General features: G+C 40.4%; 1 protein-coding gene across 1 annotated transcript; it reads right to left on the bottom strand.

Annotated features, from left to right (window-relative positions):
• Positions 1–4,566: 4,566 nt before the first annotated feature.
• On the bottom strand, positions 4,567–5,955 carry LOC134747376 (death-associated inhibitor of apoptosis 2-like). The gene is made up of 2 exons (XM_063682002.1): positions 5,169–5,955; positions 4,567–4,994 (listed from the first exon to the last, which is right to left on the bottom strand). The coding sequence occupies exons 1-2, from the start codon at positions 5,402–5,404 to the stop codon at positions 4,634–4,636; spliced, it is 597 nt and encodes a 198-aa protein (XP_063538072.1). The 5' UTR covers positions 5,405–5,955; the 3' UTR covers positions 4,567–4,633.
• Positions 5,956–15,238: the final 9,283 nt, after the last annotated feature.

Here is a 15,238-nt window from a genome sequence, read left to right as displayed (position 1 = left end):
GCCACCATTTGCTTCAACTTGCTTTTTGCACGAGTTACTTTCGTAGGGTTTGGCTCATTTTGAAACACCCACACCGTTGACTGTTGTTTAGTTTCGGGATCGGGGCTTCGCATTGATCCAGGATTCGTCACCTGTGATGATATTATAAACAGCCTTTGAGTCTCCGCGGTTATATTTTTTCAACACCATTCAACGCGAGCCTCCTTTTGATCCTTAGTTAAGTTGTGCGGTATCCAACGCGAACAAAATTATTTTACAGGTAAATGTTCATGTAAAATCTTATTAATACTCGTCATACTTATGCCCAGAGTCGCCTCTATCTCGCGATATGTAACATGACGGTCATGCATAATACATGATAGATAGATAGATAAGCCATTTATTCGTTTGCCACAATACACACATATTAAAACAGAAGAAACACAGGAGATACAAAAAAGCAACATTAAGATAAAAAACAAAACTTAAAAAAATAAACCGTAGAATTACTGTGTGCGTTGCTGCAGCAAAACAAAAGGGTTCTGGCTCAGTTCAGTTATACACTCCGCTCTTTCGAGCGAAGCACTGGTAATTCTGCTAGAACCCAGGTCACTAACAGACTATAAATGTAGAAATTATAATGTTATAATAGTAATGAATAATTGGCCTATTTCTAATAAACATTCTTGCACTTCTTCTAATACACATTTTTGCACAGCCTCAATATTTTGTGGTACAACGGCCGATTTTGGGCCACCTTCCTTAAATTCGTCCGTTAGCGTACTAAGTCCACGATTGAACTCACTAAACCAGTGATACACAGTGGGTTTTGATGGAGCTTCCTCACCAAAAGTTGAAGTTAATTGATCTATACACTGTTGATAATATTGTCTTCGGTTACCGCGATAGTTACTCATGAAATAAAACTATGAAAACGGATTATATCGCGTATATTGAATTTATAATACATCCCGACGTTTCGAACTCTTTACAGCGTTGGTGGTCAACGGGTGACTGAAGAAAAATTACAAAGTGCAAAAATACCCACATACTAAAATAATGAACAATCATAGACTACAAACTTTAAGGCTGGTTGTACATGCAAAATCGGTTCATAAGGCTAGTTATACACTAGAATTATTTTTAAGTAAAGATATATATATATATATATACGCGATAAAAACTACGCCGGCCTATACACTGTTGTTGCGTTAAACCACGCCGAAAGTCATAAGAAATCATAGCACGAATATTTTCAAGTGAGTTCCATTCTTGCAGCGAGATGACATTTTAAACCCGCCAAAGAAAAAAGACCATCAAGAGAAAAAGAAAACAAAAATTAGCGGCCAGTATTTAAAAAAGTTCAAATTTTACTAAGGAGGTCAGATATAGTGTTTAAATAGGTTTAAATCCCTGATACCGGTTACATAAATAGCAGCCCTCGTAGATTAGTAGTAGTATGCATTTCTTCATCAGCTCACCGCCGCATGTGTTCCAACATATAATATACCTACTTACTTACACTGCGGACAGTCTAGCTAGAAGTTGGTGTTGTCGTGGTTCTAGATGGTAGAATGGTGGTGGTAGCAATGTAGTCGCTTTGGTTTCCAGTCCTTTATTCTAGATTTAATAAGGATTGCTTTACACTCCCTGTTTCCTAAAAGGGTTACTGCCTTCTATATTTTAACACACTAAAAGTGTGAAACAATAAATAAAACAAATAAATAGCTGTGCTACATTTAATTATTTTAAGGCACGAATTATCTATTTTAAATTAAACAAACATCCATGCTAAATTTCATACATTTATTTGTCTAACTGGTTTTGGCTGTCAGCTTTATATCAGTTTGAGGTGGTTTGAGTACCTGAAAAGGCCTCAAACCGCCTGCCTAATTTAACCAAATGGTCCAAATCTGTCGCGTCGCACACATATGTCAATGAGGCAATGCTCTCTTAAAGGAACTAGTAACCTACCGTTGTCTTAAAAGGTGTAAAGGTTGTACGGATGCCTGCTTGTGTTCCCCAATAGTTTTCTGTATTAAATAGTCACTATTTAAAGGCGTAATTTTTTTTTCCAACTTCTGATTAAGTGCGCTTAGAGTTGTGACAGTATCACGGATCTGCCTATAAAAATCTAGGGCCTTGCCCCCTAATAAGTCCGAGAAACATCTACTCTCTGTAAAGGACAAATATCTGTGCCTTTCAATATTCCAGAATTGCAGCAAAACTGTAATTTTTAAAATTTTATGGTTTTATATAAAAGTGCAATTAATTATGCTGCAATTCCGGCCTTCTTCTTGGAACTTCTCAAGTTTTTTTTACAGCAGAAAAAAAACAAAATTATAAATATATTATAAGTATATATTTATTTCAAATGAATCACATATTAGAATCAAAATTATCTTCCAGAAATTTTTATTTTTATTAATTTTTATTTTTTTTTATTTGTGTAAGACATATGAAATTGTTTTTGTTTTGCTATTATATCGTCGAATGCATGTTCGAGTTGCGACGAAGTAATTTTCAGCAGTGAGAAAAGGTGTTCAATTAGTCGGTTGGTTTCTGATTGAGTATTTTCGTGAGGATGGATCTGACGGGTACGATAATCTTAAATTTTTTAAGGAATTCTCTTTTACTGATCCAACCGTGACAAGAACCTTGTGGCGCGGTTAGATCAGTGAAACGGTTTTTGCATTTGATTTTTTGCAATATTTTCCTGACTACCCATCACGCAGTGATTTCTCGTGAGTGCACATTCAAGCGCTCACGGTAAACCTGTCCTTGCATACCTTCTAAATTGCATTCAATGGTTGTGTTGTCAAGAGGATTACTGGACTGCTTCCTTATATTCTTTAGGCTCGAACATTTTTTTAATATTTATTAATTGAGAACCAGAATCCTCTTCACAGTTACATCCCGCCGAGTGAAATTTATTAAATCTTGTAATCAACATTGATTTATAACGTGTTAATAAAGCTGTGGCAAGTGGAACCATTGTTGCGATAATTGTACGCTCGTACCTGCCCAAAAAAATGTTTAATGGAGTCCGAGTTAAAATACCTTGGCCGCATTATTTAAAAAAATTTTGGTTTTGAAAAACTGCCACAGCCTTATATAACTTTTTAAAGTTATAATCCAGTTTGTCACCAAAAGCACAGATACATCACCTCGTCTTTCATCAATAAACCTTATTGTCTCTAATTTTTTAATAGCTTCACGCCAAAATTCATGGTATTGAGACCCATCTGTCACCGCCTTCTTCAAGAATTTACCACCTGCTTCTTTGTTATTAAGTGTGGCCCCATTGCAGGGATCGAATAGTTCGTCAAAAAATGACACCGCATTTGATGTATTTCTTATCGTGTCACGCTGCTCGCACAACTTGTTCCTAATACACTCGCGGTCAAATGATACGGGTCAGTACGAAAAACTAAAATATCTCCTAAAATAATAATCTGGTCTGGTCTCCCTTGCTAGTGTAGAAAAAGCCCGCGTCCGCTAACTGGGCGGGTGTCTGTTTTATTGCCTTCGGCCATATGTCAAAAAAGGTCGACCAACGGGCGTCTTCGGTGCTATAGTTGGGATATGGATCGGTCGATGTGCGCCCCGTTCGTCTTGCCCGGACACCGTCTAATATGTATGAACAAGGGATGCAAATCCCAGTCCCAGGTTCCTATGAATTCGGTTTCGCAAAAAGCACAACATACCCATTCGCGTTGGCCATTGTAATAAAAGCCCACACGCGCCAAATCCATGGGTGCGATAAAAGATTGGGGCTAAGTGTCGAACGTTGCCAGCCGCGCTGATGCATCCCGCCGCATGTCAGGAGGCGGCAAAGGCGGCGTTGGAGGCGGAATCAGTGGTGAATGTTCCGCTCCGTCTTGCAAGTCTACAGGTGATGCTTCATTCTGCATGACGGCAGCGTGGGATGCGAGACTCCAGACTCTGTATAGGCGATCAAGGATGCTATTATTACTGCGGATCGTATGGCGTACACACTGCTTTATATATGATCCGATAATGTCATCTCGAGATAGGATAAGCCTGGGAGTGGAGCTAGCGCAGGGTTTTTGGTTGATAGGATGTGCCGTGGCATCGAGGTGCATATATGGTAGGGTTGCCAGATGTCAGGAATTTTCGCCTTTTGTCAGGAATGCGGACGGAACACGAAAATATCAGGAAGTTTTGAATGAATAGACTTTTATAAAGTGCCTTTTTATTTAAGTACTTAAACCAAAACAATGTACAAAAAAATGATAAATGAGATCCACACAACTTAACCAATAACTTTGTAATTATTAATTAACAAATCTTGACTCAGGCATACATACATAAATGTTTTAAAAATCGAAATCATGTCTAATATTACGGAACCCTAAAAATTTAAGTAATTCGTCTTGTGAAATAAAACTATCCATCAACGTTCGTGGTCAACGGGTGACCACGAACGCTGTAAAGAGTTCGAAACGTCGGGATGTATTATAAATTCAATATACGCGATATAATCCGTTTTCATAGTTTTATTTCATGAGTAACTATCGCGGTAACCGAAGACAATATAATTCGTCTTGTTTAATCGTTGACATGGTAGTAACATTTACTAATTAAATGGTCTCTTAGCCTAGTTCTCATTAATAATAATCCTTAGTATTCATTAATAATAAATGCGAACGCGCTTATCGATTTTGGACCGGCACACGACGCACTTAGAAATTACCATAGAACATTTGGCGCAAGTAACAATGTGGCCACACGGCACCAGGCACACGTTGAGCTCGTCCTCCATACAAACTTTACAAAATCCATGATGGCTCTCGTTGTATGCCGCGAGTGCAGACGACAGAGAAGGAGGTGACTGTTGGCGCTGCTGCACGGCTGCCGCAGATGTCTCGTCTTTCATGCAGGCCTCGTTTATGATGCGCTGTATATACTGGAGTCCCTTAACCAATAGTAAGTAATAACAATTAGAAAACCACAGGGCGTGTTGCTCCCACGGTACATCCCGTCTTGCAAGTCTACAGGTGATGCTTCATTCTGCATGACGGTCGCGTGGGATGCGAGACTCCAGACTCTGTATAGGCGATCAAGGATGCTATTATAACTGCGGATCGTAGGGCGTACACACTGCTTTATATATGATCCGATAATGTCATTTCGAGATAGGAGAAGCCCGGGAGGGGAGCTAGCGCAGGGTTTTTGGTTGATAGGATGGTTTTATTGCCTTCGGCCATATGTCAAAAAAGGTCGACAAACGGGCGTCTTCGGTGCTATAGTTGGGATATATCGGTGTGGATCGGTCTACGTGCGCCCCGTTCGTCTTGCCCAGACACCGTCTAATATGTATGAACAAGGGATGCAAATCCCAGTCCCAGGCTCCTATGAATTCAGTTTCGCAAAAGGCACAACATACCCATCGGCGTCTCATACCCAGTCACTAGCCGCAATGTACAGAAATCTACTCGAGAGGTTAAAACACAATACATTAGTTTACTAACTTACCAGTTTTGTAGAAAATTCGCTGAATACCATAAGGAATCCACGTCTCATCTGGTGACTTGCATCGCTTTAGAACCCTATCCAGGGATTTACTTTCCTTAACGTTGGGTGGTCAAAGAATTTGTGTCTTCATTGGTGTTAGCCATTTTTTCACAATGACCGAGATTGATCCGCCTTCACTTCGGCTTCAGGTGCCACTCTCAGAGTATAGTGCACTCGGGGTCACAGCGAGCCAGGGAGGCTGGCTGTGGCCGCGAGCCCGACCCTCTGTTTTGGTTTACGCCATGAAACTCGTCGAAATTTCTCCTGGCTGAGTTTTCTGAGCAAGGCATTTCGAGCTTAGCTCTGCCCTGACTCTCGCCAGGTCCTTTTCTACCAGTTCCCTGTCCAAACCTTTCTCTGAGCAGAACCTGAGAGTGAGAATATATTAGATAATAAAGAGAAACCTGGTAAAACTAAAATCCTCTTCAGTCGCGTGTTTCATTCATGTTTTTCATTGAATATTCTAATAATTGAAACTTGAAGCACTTGAGTCCTTGATTTGTTTTAAACACATACATTTTTTTATAATTTTCGGGTTGATCACTTCGACGAACCATATCCCAGCGTTTTTCCACGGAGAGGAATGACTTATATTGTGTTTTCTTAGCACCTCCAGTAGAAATCCCTCCGCATGGCAACCTCTGGACGGGAGGATGGACCTCTCCTCCAGATGTTCCTTTATGACTTTTTCTTAGATCACTCCGGATCGCCTCCCACTTGTAGATGTCTACCTACGTCAGGTGCGAGTGCCTGGATTGATGAGATGAACGCAATATTTGTTTTATCGCTATCTCCTCATTTGTAGTTATATCCCAAATACACTCGGGAGCAAAAAAATCGACTCGTCACATTTTTTAGTTTTTTTTAATTTTTCTGAAAACGTTGAATATTTCAGTGAAAATTAAATTGCAGTATTATTGTTTATTAATTAAGCTATCAAAAACATTAACAACCGTTGAAATCGGTTTGGTAAATTTCAGGTTATTGTTATTTTTGTAGAAAACAACATTTTACCTGCTTTGATTATGCACGAGTTGCGCACCTTTGAGGGCCATAAAAACCGGTGTATCCGTTATTTCTTATCAGTCTCTTATCAGAAGTTGACCTGTGCACATCTCCCGCAATCATTCCCTGGAATTACCTGCAAGAAACTGGACACGACAGAAACTGAAGCCGGCCAAGTTATCGTCTTGCTCAATCAAGGCCTTACGCAGCGTGCAGTTGCTGAACAGCTGAATTTAAGTCAGTCTGCTGTTTCCAGAGTCAACCAAAAGTTCATTCGGACTGGAAACCTTGCTCGCAAACCTGGATCTGGCCGTCCCAGGTGCACATCGAGGAGAGAGGACCACTTCATCGTTACGGCCAGTCTTCGTTATCGACAGCGTACCAGCGTTGACATCCAGCAGCAGCTGATGCAGAACCGAGAGCAACCAGTCAGCAAGTGGACAGTTCGTCGAAGACTTAAGGAAGCCAACCTTACCCCAAAAAGGCCTGCCACAGGGCCCAAACTGACAGGGAGGCACCGGGACGCTCGTATGGATTTCGTAACCACTTAAATTGGACGTACGAACAATGGAGCCGCGTACTCTTCAGCGATGAGTGCAGGGTGTGTCTCCACGGCAGTGACAGAAGAAGATGGGTGTACCGAAGACCTGGAGAACGATTTGCGCAGTGCTGCATCTCCGAGACGGTCGCCTACGGAGGGGGATCCGTCATGATGTGGGCGGGGATATCCATGGAGGGGAGGACCGAGCTGGTTTTCATTCCTGGTGGGGGCCGCGGAGGTGGTTTGAACGCAGATCGTTACATCACAGATATCCTGCAAGATCATGTCGTCCCCTATGCAGGATTTTATGAGGAGGGGTTCCATCTCATGCAAGATAACGCCCCTTGTCATACCGCACGAGTCACGCGGGCGTACCTTGCTGAGGTTGGCATCCCCACCCTTGCATGGCCACCTCTGAGTCCGGACTTGAACCCCATCGAGCACTTGTGGGATTATCTAAAAAGGAAGGTTCGAGCCCGGGATCCCGCTCCTGACACGATTTTGGCCCTGAAAGAGGCTTTGGTCGAGGAATGGGAAGCTTGTCCGCAGGATACCATCAGGAAGCTGATAAGATCCATGAAGAACCGGATTGCATGCGTCAAGAAGGCCCGCGGCGGAAATACAAAATATTAAACAGGAAAAATTAAATGGTTTTCTCTACGAAATTGCTTTTATTCCCATTTTCAGGACGTTAATTGAAAGTGATTTTACCCCATTTTGCTAAAATCGCTCAGATTTCAGTATCTGAAATAATACTTCAGGAATTTTGTGTTTTTTAAAAAGGTAAATTTAGCAGCTTTTTAATGGTACTATTACTTTAGGAATACGCGAATTAGTTTCGGAGATATTTCGTTTTTAAATCCAACACAGATTTGAGTCGATTTTTTTGCTCCAAAGTGTATCCAGTATGAGGTTTTAATGATATTTATTTTCAAAATGCTCACATACCATTATGGGTTCCTCGCTCTCACAACTTATTTTTAATGTCTGTATAAAGATCCAGTGTATAATGTTGGGACCGAACGGAATACAGCGGAATGTAAGCTATGGCATTGTTCTGCCAAAGTGAATTCAAAAAGTATATTCGAGAGACCGATTATGTCACCGTCGTTAACCTTGGCTAATTTGCAGCTAACAAAGTCAAGTAGGTAGGGGCGCCGTCCATCGGGTATCGACGTACTTTTGGCTATATAATGTAGGTACCTACACAGGTCTATGTAAGCTATGGTAAAAACCCCAAAACAGCTTCCTTGAAAATGTTGCTCCTAACAATGTCCGCGATTTAAATATGGCAGGACTAATTATTCGTGAGAAGTTTAAACACTACTTTAACTCTTCAGGAGGGCGTGAAGACTGGCAAAATGATTTAGTAAATCGATGTTAACTATTATGTATACTAATATTGTCTTCGGTTACCGCGATATAATCCGTTTTCATAGTTTTATTTTATTATGTATACTATTGCAAAAAACTTAAATAAACATAATTTCTTACCTGAAATTCCAATTTCTTTACTGATTACCTCCCACGCATTTTGTTTACTTATTTTGTCACTATAGTAGCGAGAATGAATGTCATACGTGTGCTTTTGCATCAAACAAATTCATTTTTCTTTTAAATTTATGGTGCATTATCTATGCAGCGCGTGCACTTCCGAGAATGAGTGATGACTGATGAATAGGCTCGGCCAGTCCGGCGACGAAGTCGACAGCCGAAAGGTTCCGATCACATACGACGACAAGCACACGGCGACGTACGCGTGTTGCAGAATACTTTCGGCACCTTTCGGTGACGTTCACATGCCGCGGAAGACGCCCGCGGTCGAGCTGTTGAGCGCAACTTGGTAATGTACGAGGGGTGATCCAAAAGTGATGATAATCAGTATGAAAGATACATAAAATGTTTAATAAAATAATTTATTTTTCTACGTAATCTCCTTCCAAGTCTACACACTTAGACCAACGTTTCTCCAGACCACGAATTCCTTTTAAAAAAAAATCTTTTTCTTGACCCTCCAAAAATGCTTCCACAGCGGCCATTACCTCGCCATTATTCAAAAATTTGTTGCCTCTAAGATCTTCCTTCAGCCGTGGAAAGAGATAAAAGTCGCTGGGGGCTAGGTCTGGCGAATATGGGGGGTGTTCCAGCAATTCGAACCCTGAATCACGAATGGCAGCAATCGCAACGCCGGCCTTGTGGGGCGGTGCGTTGTCCTGGTGAAACAGGATGCCAGCTCGAAGTTTACCCCGCCGCTTCTCTTTGATTGCCTGTCTCAATCTGCGTATTTGGTCAGCGTAGTAGGAGCCCGTAATAGTGGTTCCCTTTTCCAGGTATTCAATCATTATGACTCCCTCAGCATCCCAAAACACTGAAGCCATGACCTTACCAGCGGAGCTTGCTACCTTGAATTTCTTCGGTGTAGGGGAAGACGCTCGCTTCCAGGTCATGGATTGCTGTTTGGTCTCAGGATCGAAATGGTGGATCTAAGACTCGTCCATGGTTACAAACCGACGCAAAAATATTTCGGGATCAGTTTGATATTTGTCAAGATTGGACTTCGAAATCTCACATCGTATTTTCTTATGTTCAGCCGTTAACATTCTAGGCACCCAACGAGCGGAGACTTTTTTCATGTGTAGTTCATCAGTTAAGATTCTTTGAATGCTGCCATACGAGATGCCTGTGAGCACAACTAGATGCCTGATAGTCATCCTTCTATCTGTTAAAACGAGATCATGAATTTTTTTGACGTTTTCTCCAGTAATGGCGACAGATGGACGGCCTTCGCGATGTTCATCTTGAGTGGATGTCCTTCCCAAGTTAAACTCCTTTGACCACCGTGCCACTGTGGAATACGGCGGAGCGGACTCGCCCAGTGTGCCCACTAATTCAGCGTATATATCTTTAGTACACATTTTTTTCAAACAGAAGTATTTAATAACCGCTCTCACCTCAGTTTTCTCCATTTTTGCGTTATTGTTCCGACTGCTCGTGAAGAAACAACTGCAACTCTCTGACAGATACATATTTTTTAATTTTTATTTTTTTTATTTAATAAGGAGTCTTTATGGCCAGTAACTGCATACCTATTTATTTTAATCCGATTCAATAAGTATTCAGTTATCATTACTTTTGGATCACCCCTCGTAGACTTAAAATCAGTGCATTTATGGTTCAGTATCGTTTAAAGACCACAAATTTCTTTTCGTTCCGTACCGATGCCGACCGCTTGGTGGAAACGTTACTTTACTTCCCAGCTATGGGACAGGCGCATCGGGATAACGGTAAACCGAACCCATAACTGTGCACATGATGTCGGATTCTTGCGTTTCACACGCTGGCTACAAATTACTTTATTATATACTTAAAGCTAACAATTATCGGACACTGACAAAGAAATAAAACAAAGATGGATAAACAAAGGGACAGTGCCGACTAGGAAACAAATCACAGATGGATACAAACAAAGAGCCGGTCCGACAAAGGCAAGGATATTTTACAACACTTTTATCCGTAACGGTTATTATAATAAACAGTTACGTTATACAATTCTAAAATGCACATTGCGCATAACGGGAAATGTTAAAATTTAATATATTTAATTATTAATTAAAAAATATCATCTAAGTTTGGGCGAATGTAGGAAGCAGTCCCTACAGTTTAAATATTTAGGTGTGTTTATTTTCACGTTATTATGCGTTAGTGAAATGGTCGAGATAAGGAGAAGATCGGATCGGAGAAGATAAGCGGTTCGGACAACTTTTTTTTATTTATAAGGATCCATAATTATCCAAAGTTTGTAATACATTTATATAAACTTTAAAAAAAACCGCAAAATTGACTTTATTTTCCTAAAACCTATCTATCCCTTTTATGTTTTTTTTTAATCTTTGCCCATTCGTTAATGGTTCTACTTTAATTCCACGTGTTGTCAAAATATAATCCTTATCTTTGTCGTCTTTGTATTACTCGTTGAATGTTAAAAAAAAATTATATCTGAAGAATAAAGCAACGTAATATAATCTTCCCTTTCCCTTTATGATTTAAGGACAAAGTATTAACCTGTTACTCTTTTTTTTAACGTTTTTATCGGTAAAAAGCTTCATGAATGCGTGGTCATTTGGCTTTGCCTTGCTGTTGTGCCATTTTAATAGCATCCGACAACGCTTCTTCTCGGAATGCCAAACTTAGATTTATTTGTTGACATTGGCGTCGTATAAATAGGTGGGCCATAGTGGAGAAAATGTTGTCCCAACACAAAGGTCTTGACCCACAATCGAACCATGTGGTGTCACATCCGGTATTGAATAATTTCACAGCATATACAAATGCGTCTGTTCTATGGAGACTTGTGCAGATATCGGTTTCCATTATTTCCGTAGCACGTTTTACTAGACAACATAAATTCTTTGAGAGGTATGTTAGGGAATGTTTTTCGCCCCACCACTCATCATTTTTTATGTTGTCTAAATTTGGGATGACAGTCAAAGTGTTACGGCATTGGTCGCATTCGCGCACCTTGGTAATTCGTGACGCTAAATAACCGCTGACATATACAGGTGATCGGTTCTATATAGATACTAATTCGTTTTCGATTTCGGTAGTTTCCGGCCCTTCCGGTAGACATAACACAGGGATATCATCGTCTGAATCAATTCGCTTTAGAACCCTATCCAGGGATTTACTTTCCTTAACTTTGGGTGGCCAAAGAATTTCCGAGCCAAACAATGACCGAGATTGATCCGCCTTCACTTGCCTCAAACTGGACCACACCAAAAGAGCCATCCACACTTATGCGCGAATCACGGCGCGAAGCCGCGAGCGCGAGTGTGGAGGGCCCTATACATTATCACAAATAGGAGTGGTGGCACGTTAGTTTTATCACTATGTATCGCAAATAAAGCAACGTTGACCGATTAAACTGACTACAGCACTGCGCGTGAGCAAGAGCAAATTCCCACGAGTACGAGTCTCACGACAAAAAAAAAATGGCCGCTAAGAGCTGGGCGCTGGGCGCGAGGGCGCGAAACGAACGGACGCTTTTCCATAGACATAATAGATACAACTAGTCCTTAATCGTTGTAAGCGAAAATAAGTATGATCAACTCTAATTTAATCTCAATAAGGTTGACTTTTGTTCAGCATAAGCGGATAGTGCTGGAGCCCACCATACAGGAAATTTGTCACCGAGCCTACCGATTGGCTCCCATTTACAGTATTTTTCACCAGTGATGACTCCTGTGACACTTCAAAATTTTCCAAACTATGCATACTATATTCGCAAAATGTTTGTGAAACATAATTTATGTTTTGAAGCAAAATAATCAAAAATGTAAATACTGTACTTTTTAAAAACATATAGCAATATCAGTGTCCATTAAGTAGATTCCAGTCGAATACGATACAAAAATATTTCTTTTTAAAATGACGCAATCTGTGAAACGGAACTGTGTCCAGTACTCTGTTCCGTGTCAGAAACCTGGTAAAACTAAAATCCTCTTCAGTCGCGTGTTTCATTCATGTTTTTCATTGAATATTCTAATAATTGAAACTTGAAGCACTTGAGTCCTTGATTTGTTTTAAACACATACATTTTTTTATAATTTTCGGGTTGATCACTTCGACGAACCATATCTCAGCGTTTTTCCATATCATCGTTTTCTGCTTATCAGACACGGAGAGGAATGATCTTATATTGTGTTTTCTTAGCACCTCCAGTAGAAATCCCTCCGCATGGCAACCTCTGGACGGGAGGATGGAATGTTTGCATAAAGATCCAGTGTATAATCTTGGGACCGAGTGGAATACAGCGGAATGTAAGCTGTGGCATTGTTCTGCCAAAGTGAATTCAAAAAGTATATTTGAGAGACCGATTATGTCACCGTCGTTAACCTTGGCTAAATTGCAGCTAACAAAGTCAAGTAGGTAGGGGCGCCGTCCATCGGGTATCGACGTACTTTTGGCTATATGATGTAGGTACCTACACAGGTCTATGTAAGCTATTTGGCAGACGGAGTTTGGTATGCGTACTAATGTGTTGAGATTGTTGCAAATAAAAGTACGCGGTAACAATAATTAATCTATAAACCCTTAAATCGACAAGGGGAAAAAAACACAAAAACACTGTGTTGTATAGTTTTTTTGGTGTTATTATGTGGTTGTTTATTGTAGAAAAATCATGAAAAAAAATATTTATAGTTGCGAAAAAAAACATATGTCAAGTATGTTGGACGTAGCCAGGTTCGGCGTAAAGTAATGGAATAGCCGCAAAAGGAAAAGACGTCCAGTATTTTGGACGTTGCCGAGTACACAGCACTTTATATTTATAAGTGCGTCGTCGCCCACCGAGGATTCCGTACTTTTTAGTATTTGTTGTTATAACGGCAACAGAAATACATCATCTGTGAAAATTTGAACTGTCTACGTATCACGGTTCATAAGATACAGCCTGGTGACAGACGGACAGACGGACGGACAGCGGAGTCTAAGTAATAGGTTCCCGTTTACCCTTTGCGTACGGAACCCTAAAAAGACACAGTTACAAAAAAATAATGTTGGGAGCGATCACTAGTATAGGGGAAAAGCATCTAAGTGCTTAGTAAGTAAGGGCTTAGTAAGGGCCAACTGAACCCTAAAAGTACCTTACTCACTTCACTCGCTTCGAAGATAGATGCCGAGATGATTCAAAAGCAAAGTATAGCAACCTTACCAGTTTAGTACCTTTTCATTTTGAGTTTCGGTGTCTGAAAACAAGAAATCTCCGGAGATATTTATTGGTAAGTTTTCTGTTAGACCGGATATGTTTAAAAAAGATGATATCCCAGCTATATCTGGAGTAGATGCTGCTGAATCTTGGTGAAGTTGATTTAATAGTTTAACTTCATCTTCTTTTTTTTCCACCGGGTACTGGTTTTCACAAGTCTGCAAAAAAAAAAACAAATAATGATATCCGATTAAAAACAATAAAATTTGCCAAGATCGTAAACGGTCGGTATGGCTATGGCCCAGTCATTTTAAGCCTAAAAAGGGGGTCAACCTTGGAATGAGAGCTAATAAGCTGAAAACTCTTATACATCTTCGTTATGACGTATTAAAGGTTCTCTTAAAAATCGACGCATAGATCGTGTGCGCGTCAGAAGTTATTCAAGGTCAAATGTCATACAAATCGGTTTTTCGCGGATATCACAATTTCTAATGCTCCAATGTTATTTACATGTAGGTACGAGTTGTAGAGCATAAAATTTGCGATAAGTTAGGTACCAAACATTTTTCATGAGATGAGCCGTTTTCAAGATATAGGGCACAGAAAGCACAGTGATCAGACATGAGGCAAGGTCAATCGTGAATATCGGTGAATAATACCTTCTATACAGTTATTTAATTATCCTTTATCTAAATATATAAAAGAAGAAACTGACTGACTAACTGACTGACATATAAACACACAGCCCAAACCGCTGGTTCTAGAGATTCCAAATTTAGCACGTAGGTTTCTTATAAGGTCTAGGGGTTCACTAAGAAAGGATTTTTCAAAATTCACCTCCCAAGGGGGTGAAATGGGGGTCCAAAGTTTGTATGGGGAAACAAGATTAGTTAAGACTATTTTATTCGAAACTTCACAGGAGTATTCCTAACGATAAATTAATAAACACGTGTTTTTTTTATACTACGTCGGTGGCAAACAAGCATACGGCCCGCCTAATGTTAAGCAGTCTCTCGTGTTTCAGGTTTTATTGAAAATTCAACCCCTAAGAGGGGGAAATATGGTGACAGTCTGAAAATCAACATGGGTATCGTTTCTATGGTTTATCGGGTTCCTGATTACGAAAACAACAACTATGTTAAAATCCAACGTGGCGGACCGGGCGGACGTGAAAAACCATCTCCCCTGTTGCATAGGGGACATGCATCGATTTTGATGCGGTTTTCAGAAAAGTGTTTGTTATTGTTACATTCTGGAGAAGGTTTTAGTATACATGGAGCTGAGCTGATGCTGAACCCTGGCTGTACCAAGTGGAGTCGTCCACACTGTCCACCGACGTAGTACCCAAAACAGTTTTCCAGCTCGGAGGCACTGACCAACCACAATCACGGTTAAAATTCGGATGACGACTAATTTCGATAGCCTCCCGTACTTTTCGCTGAATTACAAATAAATCAAATCATAGTGAGTGT

This window comes from Cydia strobilella, chromosome 14 (assembly GCF_947568885.1).
Source record: "Cydia strobilella chromosome 14, ilCydStro3.1, whole genome shotgun sequence".
Classification (NCBI taxonomy): Eukaryota; Metazoa; Arthropoda; class Insecta; order Lepidoptera; family Tortricidae; genus Cydia; species Cydia strobilella.
The sequence above is the reverse complement of the archived record's forward strand: the minus strand, read 5'-3'. Positions and strand labels throughout refer to the sequence as shown.

Bases quoted from the DNA above. Each gene is read 5' to 3' on its own strand.
- LOC134747376 (XM_063682002.1), bottom strand. From the start codon at position 5,404: ATGAGACGCCGATGGGTATGTTGTGCCTTTTGCGAAACTGAATTCATA. The intron at 4,995-5,168 runs GCGCTAGCTCCC...CATCACCTGTAG, and splicing joins TCCTATCAACCAAAAACCCT to ACTTGCAAGACGGGATGTAC.